Source organism: Mesoplodon bidens, assembly GCF_964165515.1.
Source record: "Mesoplodon bidens genome assembly, chromosome: 17".
Lineage (NCBI taxonomy): Eukaryota > Metazoa > Chordata > Mammalia > Artiodactyla > Ziphiidae > Mesoplodon > Mesoplodon bidens.
The window spans coordinates 23652499-23674574 of record NC_138174.1 but is presented as its reverse complement, the minus strand read 5'-3'; the positions used below and the strand labels follow the sequence as shown (position 1 = coordinate 23674574).

The following is a 22076-nucleotide window of genomic DNA, read 5'->3' as shown; positions in this document are numbered from 1 at the left end:
CAAAGCATCAAGAGATGCTCTTTCAGAGTGTCTCTCCTCTCCTAATTCTGATCTTCCCACTTCCTTTCACACTGAGCAACAACTGTATTAGTCCCCTAACATAGCTTTCCCCTCTTTCTCTCTTTTTCTCTCTCTCTTGCCCCCCTTCCCCCACTTCTCCTTCTCCCCCTCTCCCTCCTGTCCTCCCCTCCCACACACTTAACCACACCCACTGCCTTGCTGTGGTTTACTTGCCCTAAATGTCCCTGCACCCAATCCTCCGCCAACCACCATCATACTTATTTCTCTTAACCTTTGAAAATCTTAACTCCTCCATCAAACCTATTCACTTACCACATATTCACTGAATCCCTATTATGTGCTAGGCACCATTCAAGGCACTGGGGATACAGCATTGAACAAGACAAAGTCCCTGAGCTCACCAGGTTTAAATCTATAGTCTTTAAAACTCTTCATTGATCACATCAGGGCTCCCTGTCCTCTGAAATACCACAGATTTTGTCTTTGTGGTCACATCACCATCAACACATTCACCCAGGCTAGAAATGTTCATGGGTGGGAGGTGAGCTCCATGTCCTCTTACTCTGCCATCTTGGTCTCTCTCCCCTTAACTAGAGACCCAGGCTAGAAATATGAAACTCATCTCTCACTTGTCACTCTCCATCTATATTCAGTCACTAACAAAGTCCTGGTTTTTTATATCCTAAGAATTCCACATGCCTGTTCTGTTCTCCCCATCTCTACTCAGTGCTCTAGCTTAGGAGTCTCATCATGGGTCATTTGGACTGAAGCAGTCACCTCTAACTAGTTGGTCTGCCTCTGGTCTTGCCTCCCTGAAATCTGCCTTCCATGAGATCTCTCATGATTTATTTAAAACAAAAATCTCATCAGGTCCATTCTCTGCTCATAACCCTTCAAAAGCCCAAGCTACTTGATATGGTACACAAAGCCCTCCGACTTCCATCATGTCTTACACTTCTTGCCTCATTGCTTTACATAGTTCCTATCTCATTTTTTTCCTAAGTTCTCTGTGTGTGTCTGTGTCCCTAACTCAGAGTTTTTTCATGGCTGGTTTGGACATTTTTGTAGTCTTCATGCCTAGCACAGTACCTGGCATATAGTAGCCCCTTAATAAAGTTTTAACTGGACTGGGTTTCTACTGTTGTTTTGCATCTATATGTATGTCTTAAGTTTTCATGGGTGTTTCTTCTTCAACCTTACAGTGCATTTTTGGGGGTAGTCACTAGAACTATTTACAAATGTTCCTGTTCTCTTCTTCCTTCTGGGAACATTGTAGAATTGTATTTCCCACTCCCTTTAAAGTTGGGGATAGCCATGTGATTTGTTCTGGCCAATAAAATATGAACAATAATAGCGTGCACCATTTCCTGGGAAAGCATTTAATTACCCAATACAAGATACTGCTGCTATCTCTTCCCCTTGCTGTAGGGGAAGCACACGGAAATGGAGGCTTTATCAGCTTGGGCCCTTGAGGGACAAAGGTGAGCAGAGCCTCTTGCTCACCTATACTTGAAGTGTAGCATAATCAAAAACAAATACTACCAATCCACTGAGATATGGGGATTTACTGCAGTCGTATAACCTTGTCTATCCTGTCCACTCCATTCCCTCAGGACAGGAACGGTACCATTTATCTTTGTGTCCCCATGGTGCCATATTCAAAACAGACTAAAGGGACTTCCCTGGGGGTCCAGTGTTTAAGACTTCGCCTTCCAGTGCAAGGGTTGCAGGTTCAATCCCTGGTCGGGGAGCTAAGATCCCACATGCCTCGCGGCCAAAGAACCAAAACATAAAACAGAAGCAGTATTATAACAAATTCAATGAAGACTTTAAAAATGGTCCACGTCAAAAAAATATTTTAAAAAAGACTATATTGTATTTAAATTTTGATTTCTGATTTTTCCTAATTCACAATGTCCAATTTCAAATATTTCTCTCTCATCTGTTTCTGCTCTCATTACTAAAGCACACTTTCTGCTCCATTTTGGCACAATTCTGGTTTCTAAAATATAAAAATTAAAATTTCTAACCAGTTCATAGTCCAGGGTTGATCACTCATGTAACATTTTGTGGAGAATGAGATGTCTACCCTCTGATGACTGAGTGAACAGTTCCTCCAGGTCAGCTGTAGCAGTGCTCTTTGGGGAAGTAAGGGAGGCTGGAGCATGGGTATGAAGCTCTGAGTGGTAGGGCAAAGGGATTATAATAATCAGCTTACTAGGGGAAGTGAGTGTTACAGCGCAGGTCTCCCTGTATCGTCTGCCCCAGCAGATGGCACAATAACATGTAATAAGTGTAATAACAATTTTCTGCCATTTGCCTTTATATGCTTTAAAAACCCTCAGTTTTGAGCATATGATTCTGTGAGAAAAAAAGAATCCTCTATGATCCTTTTTAAATGCCACTGTTAAACAATGGACTATTCAAAAAGAAAAGGGGTGCAACACAGAGCCTCTACCTGAAATTCCTAACGTGTACTAATTCTCTGTAATCCTTACAGTAACTTGAAAGGCATATTTTTTCTTCCTCATATATTATTCATCACTCCAATCTTATTTCATGGACATTGGCCCAGAGCTACCTACCATGTACATTGGTTCATAGAATTAAAAACAAAAAGCCCACAGCCTTCTTACTATTTTCTTCTACCTATTAATAGTTCTAACAGAATGTCTGTTTCCTCTTCTGGCAGCCACAGCTCCAAACACGCCCTTTCACAGGAGAAGGTCCAGCTATTCGCAGCCCATCTGTTTCATATTCTGGACGTTAAAATTCAGCCTGCAGGCACTGTCTCTATGATTTATGTTTCCTAAAATCAATTATAAATTTTTAGCTAGAGTTATCAAAACTTTGAATTTTAACTTGCAGTTTTCATTTTTATAAATGCCAAGTGCTTTATTTTGGAGGGAAATATTTCTACATTTACTATAACTACAATGTAATTTCCTAAAGATACTTTCTAAAAGACAAATCTTCAAGTTAAAAATCAGCTTAGAGAATTTTTATAATGTTTAACAAAATCAATCTATGGAAGGAATCTAATTTTTTTCAACCTAAACAGTGTTTAGGGACCACAGGAAATATTTCTCCAGTGTAAACATACATAAAACAAACCTGTGAGCTCAGGTCTATGCTATGAATGGAGTAAGATCTTCTGCCCCGTATCACCCATAACTACACCCAGGAGAAGTCCTTCATTTTCTCATTGGGTGGGTTGCTGCCTTGCTGCACATTTTAAAATCTATCAACATAACACCAAGAAGAAACCACAAAGGAAAAAGATTGATACATCCCCATACACAAATATTTAAAACCCAATACTAAATTAAATACTAAATTAAAAGATTTATAAAAATTAGAATATTTACAAGGTAATATCTCAACAGAGAAATCTTTTACAAATCAACTATACACACACACACACACACACACACACACGCATGCACGCACACAAAAGAAGATAAAAAATGACCAGTAGACCTAAGGAAAAATAAAAGAGGGATTAAGCTCTCCAAATGACATTTTTCACTCAACATATAAGGGAAATTTTTTTTACATCTTTATTGGAGTATAATTGCTTAACAATGGTGTGTTAGTTTCTGCTTTATAACAAAGTGAATCAGCTATACATAAACATATGTATATGTATCTCCTCCCTCTTGCGTCTCCCTCCCACCCTCCCTATCCCACCCCACTAGGTGGTCACAAAGCACTTAGCTGATATCCCTGTGCTATGCAGCTGCTTCCCACTAGCTATTTTACATTTGGTAGTATATATAAGTCCATGCCACTCTCTCACTTCGTCCCAGCTTACCCTTCCCCCTCCCCATGTCCTCAAGTCCATTCTCTACGTCTGTAAGCGAAGATTTTTAAAAAATAGTAATAGGATGAGGGAGGGTATAGAGCATACTTCTGGTGGCAGTCAATACTGATGTCAACTTTTGGGAAAGTAATTTAACTACATATAGTAAAACCCCTATAAATGTGGATTCCCTTAAAACCACCAGTTCTAATTCAAGGTATTTGTCCTCATCCAATCATTAGACAAGTATCTGTAAGGATTTTATTGCAGGGATTTTGATACACATACAGATAAAAATATCTGGAGGGATGCATACCAAAATACTAAGGTGTGAAGATCAACAAATAAACCTGAAAAAAAATCACCAATATTTTTCCTCTTTATTACTCATCTGTATGTCTAAAGTGTCTGTAACAAAAACTTACTACTTTTGTAATAGTTTGTCTCATTTTTATTCTCTTTTTCAGAAAATGTACTTTAAAAGCATAGAAAAGGTGATTGGAACTTTGGGATTCCTATCCAGGGTTACCCAAAAGTCAAACTGTATTCCAATCAAGAGCAGATTAAATATGAAAAGCAAAATGGTAGACTCCCTTACACAGCAATTCTTGCTTCTTTTCTGGTTACTTCTACCTACATAGAGAATTGTTCAAGGAAGATGTTTACCATCCCATATGTAGTCGAGATAATTTTGGCCATAAAGTCACAATTTTCCATACCTGCACAATGATTTTTTTTTATGAGACCAGACACCTGAACAAAATCTTTAGGAATGCAGGATATGGCAGGCAGTAGAAGAGAAATTGACACCAACTTTCCTAAGAGTCCCCAAAGTAAGAAAGCATCTCTCTCCCCTATACTGACTCCTGGTTACACACTGGAAAATAGCAGCAAGTGAGGAATGCCAAGCGTAGACACAAAAACCAGAACATGACCGTGGACTGTGAGGTAGCCAGGCTGGCAGGTGTAGGACTGAAATGGCTGCATGCCACAGCAGTAAAATGCCTGTGACATTCACACACTTACAGTCAGTTTGGCGGTGTTTCCAACCCAGGCTGAGGGATTTCATTTTCCCCATATTAGGCAGTGACAAAGATTTTAGATGGGCCAAGCATTTTATATTACTGTCAACAGCACTAACGTAGGTTCAGCTGGCAGAAGAGAGGGAAACCAAGAGTGTCTGCATTAGTTACTCCAAAGAAACGAGCTGAGCACCATCTGCTGTCAGCCACCACCACCATCACCACCACCCAGTGCAGCTCTTTCTGTACCACACCCTCACCCCACTTCCGTGAGCTCCCCCAATCTTGGCCCAAGAACCTGAAATCCCAGTGTTTCCCTAAATATATGTTTAGCAAGTTACTTTCAACAGAGCAGTTGGTAACACAGAAGATCTCTTAAATGCTGCAAAGTGTCGTCTACTCGTGTCCAGCTGCAAAAATTATCTATTCTTCCAACCTTCCTTCTAAGACTAAATGCAGTGCTACAGTGCTTCGCCTACGTAACGTGGGGGGATGGGGTGGTGGCCAGACCATACAGTGTGGAAAACCTATATTCTCACACTAGTGTCTGTAAACTGGTTCAAGGTCATAAAAGTAGAACAGGAAAGCCTACTGCATTAGTAATAGGAAGTAGATTGCATGAGCAAAGACAAGTTTCCAAAATACCTACAAACCACACGTGGTATCTGTGTCTAGCTGATTTTTTTCATGGCCTTTCAGGATATGAACTGTCCCACTCTGAAAAACCAGAGGAACAGTATTAGTAAGTAACTCAAGACCAAAGCCAAATCCAGTAGTGATTACAGTACTACATTTGATCTCTATGGACTGTAAAGGAGAATATAAAACTGAGACCCCTCAAGAGCTTTTCATTAAAAAACAAACAAGCCAAGCCATTTATACAGAAGCAGTTCAAATTTTATTTATAAATTTGTTTAAAAGCATATAAAAGATTTATTTTTTCTTTTGCTCACATTTGTGCCCTGAATTAAGAAAGTAGAGATTCAAATCTAAAGGTGCCAAAGCTTCCCCAAACCTGATCTGAGAATTAGATAAGAATTAGCTGTTTAGAGAGACAGGCATGTAGCACCCACAGTTCTCACTAACCTGAAAGCATCAAATGATTCCCTCCTTTTCTATCTTACTAACACGTCTATAATTATACTTCCAATAAGAGGTGAAACCAATTAGAAAAATAATGCAGCATTTCACTGGCAGTAGAGATTAAATATGAGTTCAGTAATCAGCTCCTACAAACATGTATAAATAATGACAGGGAGAAACCAGTCATCCCCAGCTGCTCAGCTGAGTGGGTGGGCAGTTGAAGTCAAGGTAAAAACAGTGAGGCTGAACAAAGCTGCAAGAAGGAAAAACATCTCGTGGTTTTTCAAGGTCAGTTGACAAAGGCCAGATGTAAGCAAATATTTCTCATATATCCTGGAAGAAAAAGAAAACAAAAATTAGTACCAGCAACAAAATTCAAAGCTTTCGTAAATCCAAAATGAAGTTCCTCTAAAAAACACTCTACCTGATTATTTTTTTAATGATTTCAAGTCCCAGTGAAATGATTTAATTTTCAAGTTCCATTTTGAGTCACAAAATGGTCTCTGTCAACAATGTAATGGCTTATTGAATGACAGCTCATCAGCTGTGTTCTGAGAGATAGGCTAACACAGGTCACAATTAATAGTGTTCACAAATATTGTCACCCACCTCCATAGTTACAGCAAGGACAGGGCAAATATAGTATGGAACAGAGCAATTTAAACGGAACTGTATGCAGTAGAGGTGCACTGTATTATACAGCAGGAAGGTGACTTCTAAGGGGACGTTGAGGAAAGGAGACAGACTTAACTGAGTCCCCTCCCCCCACTATGTGCAAATAGTCATGACACCTCCATCAAGCCTCCCAGACTGCTGGGCCAAGGTACACCTGGGATTCAGACTATTGATGTTCTAACATTCTGGGAAACTAAAATTTCAGGTTGCCTCATGGGTCATGGCAAATGCTTAACTGCCTTTGAAGACACTGGATTCAGCATTGCTACAGCATGTCAAAGGGTCTTACCTACTGGTATCAGAGAAAGGATCGTTTGAAGTGATTCTTTAAACATCCTACCCTAGATGCATCATGAAAAGTAATAAAGGATGCTAGAAGACCAAAAGCAAATTTTTAGTATAAAAGCAGTTTTAAATTGTCAAAGAATATGGTACTACGGAGAACAGTATAGAGCGTCCTTAAAAAACTAAAAATAGAATTACATATGATCCAGCAATCCCACTCCTGGGCATATATCTGGAGAAAACTATAATTTGAAAAGATACATGCATCCTAGTGTTCACTGCAACACTATTGACAATAGCCAAGACATGGAAGCAACCTAAATGTCCATCGACAGAAGAATGGATAAAGAAGATGTGGTATATATGTACAATGGAATATTACTCAGCCATAAAAAGAATGAAATAATGCCATTTGCAGCAACATGGATGGACCTAGAGATTATCATGCTAAGTGAAGTAAGTCAGACAAAGACAAATATCATATGATATCACTCAGATATGGAATCTAATTTGTTTTAAATGATACAAATGAACTTACTTACAAGACAGAAGCCGACTTACAGATATCTAAAACAAATTTATGGTTACCAGAGGGAGGGGAAGGGATAAATCAGGAGCATGGGATTAACACACACTACTATATATAAGATAGATAACCAACAAGGACCTGCTATATAACGCAGGGAACTCTACTCAATATTCTGTGATAATCTATATAAGAATCTGAATAAGAATGAATACATGTATAGGTATAACTGAATCATTCTGCTGTACATCTGAAACTAACACAACGTTGTAAATCAACTATACTCCAATAAAATTTTTTAAAAATAAAAATTATAAATAAATAAATAATCAAAGAACAAATATGTATTAAGTAACCTGAGAAGAATGTGATTTAAATTAGAAAAAGCTTTAAAAATAAAGATCAGTCTAATTTTTCTACCCAAAATATGCTGATCAAAGGCCTACTATTTAGTGTCTATATGATGTTTCAAGAAACAAGTTTTTCTTTGGCTTTCATCATAGTTTTATCATATTTTCTGCCTTCCTCCTTTCTTTCTCTGTCTTTGGCTTTTTACTGATTCCAACATATCCTCCAAGCCCCATCTGTGAGCTCTCCTCTCTCATTCCTTGTAGGAGATTAATTGTTATCTACCAACTTCTAAACAAATGCCACATTCTAAATATATTCTGTATACTAACCTCTTGTCCACTTTTTATAAAACATATCCACAATAAAAGTTTAGTTTATACCTTTTCTTATTTTTGTATGGTGTCCTTTGATGAACAGATGTTTTATTTTAATGTATATTTATCATTTCTTTTTAGTTTATACCTTGGGTCTTATGAAATCCTCCCTAGCTCAATTTTATAAATAGTGTATTTTCTTCTAGAATTTAAAAAGTCTTCCTTTCTATTTATAAACTTTACTCTACCTGGAATTGATTTTTTTTTATGATTTCATGTGGGTACTCAATTGTCCCAACAGCATTTGTTGAAGAGTCCATTTTCCCCTTATGATGGGCTCTGCCTGTTGTCATACAACAAAACTCTAGAAATAGTTGGGTCGGCCTGTGCCAATTCTATACCATATTAAATATTTTATCAAATCCCATATGTACTTCTATATTTTTAGGAGTGAATTGGCTATTCTTGTTTCTTTGCTCTGATTAGAATTTAACTAAATCAACAGATTACTTGAGAGCTCATTTGTATCCATTAACAAGGTAAAACGCCATTTATTTATTTATTCCTTAATATCTTTCTATAAAATTTTATATGTATTTTAAAGGCAATATACATTTTTGGTTTTACCTTTTTATTAGGTTCTTTTGTTGATTCTCCACGTGTAGAGACAAATTAGTTCTTTATATTGATCCTATATCTACCAACATGGCTAGACCCTTATTTATTCTAATAATTTTAATATAAATTCTTTTGGATTTTCTAGGTAGATAATTGTATCTGTGATTTATAAATTTTCTCCTTTTCAATGCTTATATCTGATTCAAAAAAAAGCTTTTGATGTGTTTTTATTATAGAACTTTGATCCCTGTATTAGCTAAAGAAATTTCCTTTTCTAGTTTGCTAGAAGTTTTTACTGCAAATGAGTATTGAAACTTATCAAATGCTTTCTCTCTATCTATTGAGATGATCATATGGTGTTTCACCTATAATTATCTCCGAGATTTTTGGGTTTTTTTTTTTTGTTTATTTGTGATAAGCCAAGCTTGTATTTCTGGGATGAATATCATTTGATAAGGATATACTATGCTTTTTTTAAGAAATTCATTATTGAATCTGTCAAAATTTTGTTATGATTTTTTAATCTATGTTTATGAGTGAGACTGGCCTATAATTTATTTTCTATATAATCTTTGATTTTGATTCACAGTTACGTTCACCTGCTTAATCCTTTGGAAGAATACTCCCTCCTTTTCATTTATCTGGAAAACATTCTAGACATTTGGAATAATCTGTTTCTTGAACATTTAGTAAAACTTTTCTGTAATATGTGTAGGCCTGGTTTTTATTTTATGGGGAGACAGTAACTAATCTAGATATGGTTTAAATCATTTTGAATTCCCACCAACAAAGTGTGAAAGAAACTGTTTCCCCCATCTTGCCAACACAGTATGTTGTCAGTCTCTTGTGCTTTGCCAAATAATAGATGAAAAATGATATTTTGGTTTAGTTCTTAATTTGTATTCTTTTTGTTATAAATTCATTAGGTGCTTTAATTTCAAAGATTATATTTTTTTATTCCTAGAAGTTCTGTTTTGCTCTCTTTGAAATCTTCCTGGTTGTCTTTATCTCTTGTTTTTGCTCATCATTTCAAATCCAATATTTATTCCATCAAATGTTTTATACATAGTTATTTTAAATTCAGTATCTAATCATTTTAGTAAATCAAATCATTTGGTTCTAAATCTCTGTCATTTTGGTGACCTCAGCCACAACCACATGTTTCCCTGTGCTTGTGGTAAGTTCCAGTCACTGTGTTATGCTTGGGATATATCAGTGAACAAAACAGTCAAAGGGCCCTGCTCTGATGGAAGATGGAACATAAATTACCACAGGGAGAGAATAAGAGTAATTAGTCAACAAAACATCTAAGAAAATGATGTTAGAAAATTAGGTTAGAAGTTGCAGAGTGCTATTGAATAAAGAAATGGAGACTGCAAAGATTATGACAAGAGCCTGAGGTAAGGGCACAGGTGGCAGCATTAAATGAATGGCCAAGGAATTCTTGGAACTCAAGAAAATACTTGAAAGAGAACAAATCATTTGGACAGTTTGGAGAAGAGTACAGAGGGAGCAGCCAGTTCTTAAGTTTTCAAAGAACAGCCAGAAAGCTGGCATGGCTGGGAGGAATGAGGATGAAGGGCAGTAGGAGGAGAAGAGTGGGGTCTAGATCATGGAGCCCCTGTAAGGATTAGTAAGGAGAAATCCTTTGGCTTTTACTCTAAGGACTTTGGCTCTTACTCCAAACATTTGGAGAGTTATCAGAGCCATTGGAGGGCTTTGAGCAGAGGATTGACAGGGCCTGACTTATTTTTCAGTCTCATATTGAGAACAGACTCTAGGTGGGTAAGTGTGGAAGCAAGGAAACCATCGAGGAGACTATTTCAAGAATTGAGATGAGCAGTGATAGAGGTTGGGATCTATTTTGAAGGAAGAGTCAAGAAGATTCGCTGATGGGTCAGCTGTGAGGATGTGAGAGATGGGTTGTACTGTTATGCAAACAGGAAAAAGTGCAGATAGAGCATTGGGGTAAAGAGGATCAAAGGTGAAGTTTTAGACATGTTAAGGTTGAAATGTCTATTAGACATGCAAATAGGGATGTTGGGTAGACAAATGGATCTGCAAGTCTAGAGGAAGAGGTCTAGGCTGGAAATTGAAATTTGGGAGTACAGAGCATATTGGTATTTAATTTCATGAGAATGAATGAGGCCATGAAGGTATTAAATGAATGTAAAGAAGATGGTCCAAGGTGGATCCCTGAGGCACTCCAGTGTTAAGAGGACAGAAGGATACAGGGGATTCAGCAAAGGAGAACAGAAAGGAGTGGCCACTGAAATAGGTGGAAACCCAGGAGAGTACAGTGTCCCAGAAGCCAAGTAAAGAAAGAGGTTCAAAGAGGAGGCAGTGATTCACCATGACAAATGATGCTGATCGGTCAAAAGATGAAAATAGAGAAATAACCATTTGATTTTGTAATGTAGACAATGTCAGTAACCATGAGAAGAACATTGTGGTTAGACAGATATGGTCTAAATTCCGATTAGACTGGGTTTAAGAGAAAAGGGAGGAAAGAAATTGGAGACAGGATAGATACCTCAAAGTTTTTCTCTAAAGGGGAACAAAGAAACAGGACAGTAGCAAGAGGGAAAGGGGCTTCAATATATAATGTATATTTATTTAAGTTTTCTGCTGATGGGAATTTTCTAGTCAAGATGACAGCTGACAGTTCAGGAGAGAGAGAAGAACGTTGTTAGAACAAAGTCCCCCAGTAGGTGGAGGAGATAGAATCTGGTCCATAAGGAAAAGCAGACATGTGTATAGGTAAGTGAGGTGGAGATGGGAGACTGAGCAAGTTCTCACCTTTGTGTCACTGCTTCTTTCACGCAAGGGAGAAGCCAATATACACTTTGGACTTGGATATGCCTATCTTACTAAGGAATCTTCAATCATCCTCACTCACATCACATCATGAGAAAGCAATGTTGCTCTCTTTTTATCTGTGAGGAACCTAAGTGGAGATTCACAGCTCACTTACTTAAGACCTACCAGTAGTCAGTGGTGAGCCAGACTCCCATATCCTCATTCTCCTAACAGCAGCCCATGCAGTCTTCATTTACTCTCTCCCATCATCTTCCCTTCAATCCCAGGTATTTTTCTAGGTATATGTACCTTCTAAATTGGTGGTGGTCGGAGGGGGGGGGAATTATTAAGTAGAGGAGAAAATGTACAGCAAGTTTCCAAGTCCTGTCCAAAATCTGAGTTTCAATCACATTTCACAACTTATAAATTCTATAAACTTGGATAGTCTTAAATTCACAATGCCCTATTTTCCACATGACTCTTACTCATGTATTCTTATAAGTCAGTAATTTGTCAATTTCACACAAGATGCAAAGATACTGTGCTTTGATTCTTTTTTCTCTCTTGTATATTGTCCCTATTCTGAATGCCACAGTGATACACATGAGCATACATTATAAATAGACACATCCACTGTGCATTCTCTACAAATTTGCCTACACTTAATTATCTTCAATATATGTATACATTTTTGAAATCTATCCATAAATTTTAACCACTAGATGCATTCCAAGGAAACATGCATATAAGATTTCTAACAGATTGTCTTCTCAAAAATGATCTTTTGTCCATCAAGTATTTGTTAAGGGGTGATCTCCTCTAGAGTTTCCAGGTCAGCAAGCATTTGATTACTTTGTTGTATTTTACCAGTTTAAAGGTTTCTATCTGTTCTGGGTTTTTTTTTTTTTTGAGTAGGCACATATACACTTGGGCTTCAATTAAATTATAAAACCCACTGTAGTTAGTTTTGATTCTGTACACATTGCAAACCCCACAATCCCATACATTCCAAAGCTTTGGTGCCGTTTCAATAATATATTGTGCACACAAAACACATTACACACATATTACAACACAGTTGCAAGGTTTTCTTCACGGAAATCTGTAAGAACATTTCATTTTCAAAAAGTGCATTTTGCTGTAGGGGTTTTTAAAAATCATTTTTCAGTGAAAAATTACATGCTCGTTTCTTTGACGTGCTAGTTTCGCTGAAAGAATATATTACAAGAGAATGCTTACTATTTTTATAACCATATTTCACTGAAAATCTTCCTGAAAAAAAATGTTCATTTGTTTTTGTTTTAGGTCTGGGCAAAGGGTGATTTTTTAAAAAGCCTTGCAGTCCAGGCAATCACACAGCAAACAAAGGGCAGGTGTCATTTTTTATTGTGATTGGCATTGACTGGAGCTGAAATCAGGACCTTCTCCATCTCTCAGAAGCTATTGTGGAATTTACAGTAATCACCCTGGCTGACTGCCCATCACACAGTTGAATAGCACACCAAAAAGAAAATAGTATCTGGGGAGAAGGCCACAACGTATTTTTAAAACTCTCCTTGTTTTTATTCTTCAACTTTGAAAGGTTTTTTTTTTAGAAAAATATAATAAAACTCACCCAGCTGTTACCATTATTCATATTCCAATAGCCTCCAAAGTGCTGGAGGCCACCTGGTTGACTTTCACCTTGGAGTCGGTCCAGAAAAGCATTATTTACCCTTTAAAACAATGAAAAATGTGTGTAAGTGGAAAGCTTGCTGCAGGGCTGAGAGATTTCTGAGAACCTAATGTGCTGTCTGAACGGACTGTGGGGACTGCTGCCTTCCCCTATTCAGCTCAGAAGATTTCTACAGACACTTCTTTTCACATTAACCATATGACATGCTGTGAACAGTCCTTTGGTGGAGCCGGTGCCAGTCTTGGCTCACACCAAAAGGGGCATAAATTCTTAACTTCAGAGTTTCACTTACCCACCTCTACCAGTTCTACAAGAGCCTTGGTCACCCAAGCAACCATACCCCTCAGGGCCATGCCAGGAGTGAACCCCAGAAGCTGAGGAAAGGTGGAAGCTTCAGCAAGAACTAAAATATAAAGAGAAACCAAACATAGCTCTGTGGTGCTGTTTTTACAAGACAGATGTCCCTCCCATATATCCTGTACCCCATTGCCAGTCTTGCTAAGGTAAATCCCATTAGTGAAAACTGGAAGGAAAATAGGAAGAGAGTGTGGGAAAAGGGAAATATCAGAAGAAGGAAGCCCAAGCTTTCAAAAGAAGGGTGGGGTACATTCTTCCCTGATGTTCGGTCATACTTGCAGCAACCAATTTCAGAAATTAAGTTTAACATATAGGTGGTAAAACAATAAAGGCAAGAAGTGATTATCGTAAGGGTCAGGATAAGGTTACCTATAGGATGATGGTTATATTCTATTCCTGGGGCTGGTTACCTGGATGTCCATTTTATAATTAATCATCCTAAATATTCATTTCATGGACTTTCTGGGTGTTATATCTTACAATTTTTGAATTTAAAAAAGAAAAAGGCCACACCATGCTCTGAGTTGCCCATGTATGGCTGAGTAGAGTCAGGGACATGGTGGCTGGAGAAATAGCATTGTAACAGGTACCCTATGATGTGAACGGATTATTGAGGAACAGTGTCATGAAGACCATAAGCTTCTCAGCAGAAACAGAGTGCCTGGAGCACAGCAACCACTCAATCCATGCTTGTGGAAGGGAGGATAGGCAGGACCCAGTCAAGTTAGCCTCCTTTTTAGTCATGAAGTTTAGCAAATGTGGTCATGGTGGGTGGCTGTAGGTCAGCGACTGTGGGAGATTTGGGAACTTTGAGGATAATGACTGCTGAGTGGCAAAGTCAGAGGCTGGGGGTTTGCCTAGTGGTCTTGCTCAGTGTGCCAGCTAAAATGCCAACTGCATGTTGACCCAGGTTAGTCTCTGGCTTATGGGGTTGCTGTTTTCTCCTCAACTCGAAGCTGCATCTGGCAGTGGTCACATCTTAGTTATTAGAAGGCTTTTTTTATCTCTCACCATAAAATCTACCCAGGTGCCATATTCTGGTCAGCCTGGTTCACTGCAGAGCTGAATGTTTAAGTCACCTTTTCTAGACCTCTCAGCATGCAGATCGAAGTAAGATACTTGAGCTGGAGACTTGAATATTAAGGAAGACAGAACTGACCTTGATCCCCCTAAAACTACACAACCAATGGTATTCTGGATGGTCTATATGCCTGGGGCTGTTTTTATCCAGTCTTTTTGTCAGTAACAAAGATGGGCTTTCCCTCAATATCCCCCATCCCACCCCACATCCAATCCACTAGAATTCTTGTTGGCTCCACCCACTAGACACATCCTAAATCACCCATTTCTTTTGATGACCACCATTCTAGTACAAATCCCTATCATCTCCCATCTTGCTTCTGCTTCCACTCCTGCCCTCTGCAGTCTGTTCTCCATACAACCACCTTACTAAATTATAAAAGGGATCATGCCTTCTGGAATTTTGTTTAAAACCCTCCCATGACTCCTATTATTCTTAGAATAAAATCATTGGCTTACAGAATCTTCTATTTCCTGCCTACCTTTCTTACCTCATGTTGTATTATTCTCTTCCTCACCATCTATAATCAAATCATTTGGGACTCAGAAAGACCAAGCTCATTCCTGACTTAGGGCCTTTGCTTTTGTTCCTATGCTTGATAAGAGGGGGCATTCCAGGGCTTCCCTGGTGGCGCAGTGGTTGAGAGTCTGCCTGCCGATGCAGGGGACGCAGGTTCGTGCCCCGGTCCGGGAAGATCCCACATGCCGCGGAGCGGCTGGGCCCGTGAGCCATGGCCGCTGAGCCTGCGCATCCAGAGCCTGTGCTCCGCAATGGGAGAGGCCACAACAGTGAGAGGCCCGCGTACCGCAAAAAAAAAAAAAAAAAAAGAGGGGGCATTCCATTGTATGATTTGCGCCCCCCCATCTCTATGTGACCAGCTCTTGTTTTTGGATGTCACCTCTTCATTGAGGAACTATCATCTCCAATCTCTCTCTTAACATCACTCTGTGATGTGGTCCTCCTGGTGTGTATCACTGAACTAATCTCGCCGTTAAATTGTTGACTTCTGTTTCTTTCCTCCAGATTGTAAATTCCATGCAGTCAGGGACTTTCTCTGCCTTGTTTACGCCTATTCCCAGTGCCTAGAACAAAGCCTTCACAGAGTGTGCCCTGATATGTAAGAGGTGAATGAATGAATTGTCCAGGTGCATGGTCCCCACCTCGGCCTGCTTCTGTGACCGCAGCTGCATTGTGAAATTACCCATGGTAGTGAATGTAGTTCATTGTCCACTGCACTCAATTCACTCAAACACTTTGAAGATGGATGACTTGTGACGCACACAAGGTGATGTGATTCACTTTTAAGCATGTTACTAAGAGGACAGCAGAGTGGGTCAACTAGAGATCATGGGTGGTAAACAGATCACCTTTTTCAATTTCTATCAAGAATTTGTAATAGGGAAGAATCTTTTGTATTCTACTACAAGTTAATCACTAAAGGGTTGTTGCCTATAAGCTTAAATTATACAGAATGGCCCATTTTTGAGAACCCTTCCTCTCAGATAATGAGGTAAAATACCTTTGTTTAGCTCACAGGGAGCATCCTGGCCAGGCCCACCTGTGAATGACTGCAGGGATGAAGAAATTAACACATCCCCACTGGAGGCTGACGGGTACCAGGAAATGTTTGACTTTACTCCCTCCCCTTTTAGTATAAAAGAAGCCTGAATTCTAACTCAGGCAAGATGGTTCTCTGGGACACGAGTCCACCATCTTCTCAGTTTGCCGGTTTCCGAATAAAGTCGCTATTCCTTGCCCCAGCACCTCGTCTCTGATTTATTGGCCTGTCATGGGACGAGAAGTACGAGCTTGGACTCAGTAACAAATTCAAATAGGGGAAAAAAGTACCAGTTTATATTTTTGTTTACTGGTGTTAGAAAATTCATACATTTCATTGCTGTCAAGCTAGTGCTCTGAATGTTCTTCTAAGGATAAAAACTATTGTTCAAGGATGGTTCAAGTTTCAATAAATCAGTTCAGTTCCTTCCAATTTCCAGCTTGTGGCCCAGATCCTTTAAAGTCCTTGACCCCAGTGCTCTGTCTTTTCCCACTGGAGCTTCAACTTTCCTCTCTTACTCAAAAAGTTACGCTGGGTCAGGTTCAGGTGCAATCAGGTTCAATCATTATGGGATTCATTGTAAAGCTTATTAGGAATCTACAAGCTTTCTATTATAAAACTCAGGGCTGCACTTTCTGCTATGTGAACTTCCAAACAGTAGGAAACACATTGTCTTTTTGTCTCCAATAAAATTATACCCCTGGAGAAAACCTAACTTATGTTCCGTATGCTCAAACTACATAGTTTGTATTGTTGCCCTCAGCAGGAATGGACACCGCTATTTTATTCATTAAGAGACAACTGAACGAGTATTTTCATATGATAACATAGAAAAGCTCACTATAAACTCCAAAGGACAATATAAACATAAGCTTTTATCAAAAGCTGATAGAGAGCATAAAATATGTTTAAAGACTTGATCAGTTGTTTCAAAACTGATTACTGAGTTTATTATCCAGAGAGATTTCCTATTGGATTAAATTTGGATCTACATTTAACTAGAATCAGTAGAAAGAATAGGAGATGTAGGAAATAAATAGTGCCACCAATATTTAGGTATTCAGCAGTAAGGAAATAAAGAATAAGGGTCAAGGTTCCTGTAACAAAAAAGTAATCTTTTCCACCTCTAATCAAATAACGCATTTTTATTGGGTGCCCATTGAAGATTAATTTCTTAGCAATGGGACCTATTAATGTGACATACCACTATCTTTAAAATGCTTAAAGCTTTATAATCCAATTCTCAGAAATTCAGAGAAATAACTGGCTACTACTAACCAGTGTTATAGAAATACACTATCAGGTTTTTTAATAGGAAGACTTTTAAAGAGAAAAAAAAGTAAAAGACTAAACTAATTCATGACCTACTTTATTATAAAATAGGTAGCAGTAAAGGTTCCCCTTTACCCAACAAAACAGTCTAACCAGTGTATCAGAGTTTTTATGTTTCCTTATAAACAGAGAAGAACACATAAATTCACATTTGATATTTTAAAACTGTTCTGACTGGGCTATGGAAGCAGAAAAATCCAGTCAAAATAATATGAGTACACATCCACAGTTGGCAACTGCAGCAGAATTGGGAGCTTCCATTAACACTTTTTAAAGTCTCATTTACAAAATGAAACCACCACAATTTAAAAATACACTTTAGTGATAGTGGGAAGGTTAAACACATAAATGAAGCCAGTCAGTTTCAAAAGAATTTGCTCCTTTAAATCATGAAAGCCTTTACATTAAATTCTTCTCCTGAGACAATCACACTGCAGTAAACTCAAATAACCCAGCTGCTCCCTAGGAAAATCTAGAATAATGGTATCTATGGTAGTTATTAGCACTGGTCCAACATCAACATGATATTCTGGGCACTCTTACTGCCTGACATTAGAAATAAGATAGAGACTATTTCCACTATTAAGAATTACTTACTGGTTCTATTTTAAGATTTTTTCCCTAATATGTTAGTCAACATAAAACAACTTTAATGATAGTTCTTGTCTGAGCTTTTATATTCAAGTATGAGTATCTTACCATCTATACTAGTTCAATCATTCTAAAGTAGTCTACAGATGGTAAAGCATCATATCAAAGGATTAATATGCTTTGTTTCATGGGGGGGAAATTAAGTATGACCTAAATAAACATATAGCTTGAGAGCTGATTTCACTTTCTAGTGTCAATTTATGCCACCAGTTCAGAAAAATTGGATATTGTATGTGTATGTGTGTGTGTGCACACATAGCAGCTGGCATCCTCACACATACCACACCCCAATAATATAAAGGTTAAAAGGTAATATAGAGGGCTTCCCTGGTGGCGCAGTGGTTGAGAGTCCGCCTGCCGATGCAGGGGACACGGGTTCGTGCCCCGGTCCGGGAAGATCCCACATGCCGTGGAGCAGCTGGGCCCATGAGCCATGGCCACTGAGCCTGCGTGTCCGGAGCCTGTGCTCCGCAATGGGAGAGGCCACAACAGCGAGAGGCCCGTGTACCGCAAAAAAAAAAAGGTAATATAGATTCCACTACTGTATTCAATATTACTTTAGTGTTTCCCCAAAACATTGAAAAAACTTTATAGGTAGTGTTTTAACCAAGGATGCTTATTTTATTGCCATTTATACCTCCTGTGTTCAGCCTGGTGGATTTTGGCTCTTTCTTCCTCCTGTTGCTCTCGTTTAAATTCCAGTAATTCACTCTAGGAACAATGAAATTTTAAAATATGGTTTTCAATTAACATGGTTGTACAGAAGACACCCAAATCAATTAAGTATTTGACCTTAGCTGGTACGATATTTCATTTTTTAAACTTTTACTTAAGTACCATTTCCACGTGAAATTATTTTCTTACATAACCAGGTAGCAAAAATAATTGTGCCTTAGTCAAATAATAACTCTGTGAGTGTAAAATTGTGAGATTAAAAAGCCAATGTGGGGCTTCCCTGGTGGCGCAGTGGTTGAGAGTCTGCCTGCCGATGCAGGGGACACGGGTTCGTGCCCCAGTCCGGGAGGATCCCACATGCCGCTGAGCGACTGGGCCCCCGTGAGCCATGGCTGCTGAGTCTGCGCATCTGGAGCCTGTGCTCCGCAACGGGAGAGGCCACAACAGTGAAAGGCCCGCGTACCGAAAAAAAAAAAAAAAAAAAAAAAGCCAATGTGCATGTTCAAGATATTAGACCATTTGGTACAACATAACACAAAGGAAAACACAATGTGAGCCAAACTCACCTGTGTCTTACAAAGAAAAACAAAACAAATTAGTTCCTTAACAAATGTTACACAATACTATTTCTTGGTAATTTCTCTAGCTTCTATTTCCCAACAAATTCATGGCTACTTACAAATATATATTGGACTTGATTCTGTAGAGCAATTCCCAAAACACTTTCCATTCTGGAGAAGAACACCTATCATTGACTGGTTACTTCATATACTAGCAGAACTTTGGATTCCCTGGAGAGGATATTTTGCTTCAAATAGGAGATCATGTTACTAAAACTAAATCTCTAGCTTCTGCCATTCTGATTATATTCTTGGAAGAAGCAACAACTTCCACACTCAGTTACTGTGTTTACAGTATTAAACCAAAGAACTAGGTGCCAGATAATCTCAATACTCAACTGCATACATCTTTAAGCAGACCAAGTTATAAACTCATGTTAACGACAGAAAAAGGCAGAGGGAAGTTATCAGGCCCATGTCATAAGTTAGTGCCTAAGTCAAAGAGGTTTTCTGAGAGAGAAAATATTGTCACCTCTTGATAAACACATACCAACACATGTATTTTTTAACCCCCAAACTTCCATGATGAAAAGTATAAAATAAATTCAAAGTTCAGATTGACATTTTATTCTTTTAACTATATTCAGAGGCCTTCCAACATTCTATAGTCTCCAGAATAAAAAGACTGGTTTCTTATACTGTGACAATCCAAATATGCTACTCATGAATCCCTAAAGCACATTATTTAATTCTAATTTCTACCTAGCACCAATGACACGGGTAAAATTGGAGACTTTTCTAAATAACTGAATAATATTCATTCAGCCACTTCACAAGTACTTATTAAACACCTAGATGCCAATCCTGGTGCTAGAGCCTCATTCTCTACAATGGCATAAAGTCTTTCATTTTAATTTTTGTTGCTATATGAACATAGTTTAAGTCTACCAAGCAACAGTACTACTTATACTAGGCTTATATTAAAATAAAAGAAGCTCCAGTCCTCTCCCTCACCCACACAATCATGTTCAATTTTTGTGTGTGGTTTCCTCTGTCATTTATCTCCTTTAAAGCATGAATATTCTTCTATTTCTTAATTTTTTTTAAATAGTATTTTTTTTTTTTTGGCTTCCTACCATGGAGAAGATTTATATCTCTATTACTACCTCCATCCCAATTCCAACTTCCCTTCCTGGTACACCACCATCCTCATCCCTCATCCTTACAACTGTTTTTTTTTTTTTTTAACTTTCAGTGAGGTGGGGGAAGCGTCCTAGGGGTCTTACCATTCCTGAGTTAGATTTCCAAGTCATCCTTTTTTCAACCCTAGCCCTCAGAGATACCAGGTGCCTCCAATTCCACACTTGTATCGGGACTGCTTCAACTTCAGTTTACCACTTCTTGAAAATGAGTTCTGCCTTTTCCTGCTCTACTTTCCAGCTTGAAATTGTGCTGATATCCTGTTTTTTTTTTGTTTGTTTGTTTGTTTTGGGTTTCTTTTTTTTTCTCCAGCCCCTGGCCTGTTCTTTTGTTCTACATACTGGCTTATTGTGCCTTTTTAAAAAACATTTCGTGTATTGTGTTTTTAGTGGGATTCGGTGAAAGAGGGACTGGAGATAAGCAATGAAATATTTTGAAAGTGCAGTGCTTAACCAGAAGATCTTAACATTTTCAAACAAAAATTACACCAGAATTCTGTTACTTGATCCTCACAACAATTCTCAAAGGTAGGCAGGTAAATAAAGTGTTATTTGATGAATGAATGGATGAGCATTATTATGCTTGTTTCATAGATCAGGAAACAAAGGATCAGAGACTCAGTTTAAGTATTTTATCAAATGCTAAGTGGCTCCTAAGTAGCAAAATAAAGACTAGAGCTTAGACTTCTTTTGTTATCTAATCTTCTGTATAAATGCATCCAAAATAGGCAGTTAAGATTAAGGATAACTTGTCAGTAGTTAATAAACAGCCATATCTAGAACTATAGGGCCCATTTACACTCAAAAGTTCTAGTACATCCTATCTAACCTAAGTTCAAACCTAAATCCTGGGAGGGCGGGCGTTCCCAAAATGGCAGCCCGCAGGCCTCGGCCTTTGAGAGCATGGGCACCACCTGTGCTCCAAACGAGGTGCCCATAGGTGGCCTGCCATCAGAAGCCTTGTCTGGGACATCCCCCATGTATGCACTCAAGCCTTTTAAAGATATTGGCAGATGTGAATAGGAGCTTTCTCAGATAGTATATGAATAACTCATTTAAGGGGCCATCAGGACCTCATGGAGTTTGAGCGTGGACCGTTACCTCACAGAGCAGGGAGCCTCCCAAACAGTGACTGCAGACTGCATGCTGAGTACCAGCAGGTAAAATACTTGTACACTGAAAACTACAAAACATGGATGAAAGAACTGAAGAAGGAACAAATAAAAGGAAAGATATCCTGTGTTTGTAGATTGGAAGAATTAATATTAAAATGTCCATACTACCCAAAACAACCTAGATTCAATGCTATACCCACCAAAATTCCAATGGCATTTTTTACAGAAATAGAAAAAACAATCCTAAATTCATCTGGAATCACAGAAGACCCAGGATAGTCAAAGTGATCTTGAGGAAGAAAAACAAAGCTGGAAGCACCACACTTCTTGATTTCAAAATATTTTGCAAAACTACAGTAATTAAATTAGCAATGTAC

The 22076-nt window shown here is 38.4% G+C and overlaps 2 protein-coding genes across 4 annotated transcripts in view; both read right to left on the bottom strand.

The window, feature by feature from the left end:
• LOC308605028 (uncharacterized protein) overlaps window positions 1-553 on the bottom strand; it is a gene marked incomplete at its 5' end in the record, with an annotated part of 108690 nt that extends 108137 nt beyond the window's left edge. Inside the window, one exon of the mRNA XM_081214696.1 lies at window positions 491-553. Within this exon, the coding sequence (XP_081070822.1) occupies window positions 491-553 (63 nt within the window). The remainder of the gene's footprint in view (window positions 1-490) is intronic.
• Window positions 554-5726: 5173 nt separating this feature from the next.
• Window positions 5727-22076, bottom strand: part of EPSTI1 (epithelial stromal interaction 1) — a gene marked incomplete at its 3' end in the record, with an annotated part of 103424 nt that continues 87074 nt past the window's right edge. For 2 of the 3 annotated variants that reach the window (XM_081215079.1, XM_081215080.1), the window contains 3 exons: window positions 18788-18861; window positions 13112-13211; window positions 5727-6261 (listed from right to left, as the gene is read on the bottom strand). In XM_081215079.1, coding sequence (XP_081071205.1) covers window positions 6253-6261; window positions 13112-13211; window positions 18788-18861 — 183 coding nt within the window. Of the gene's footprint in view, window positions 6262-13087; window positions 13212-18787; window positions 18862-22076 lie in introns of those variants that run through there. The other variant, XM_081215078.1, reaches the window with a different exon arrangement.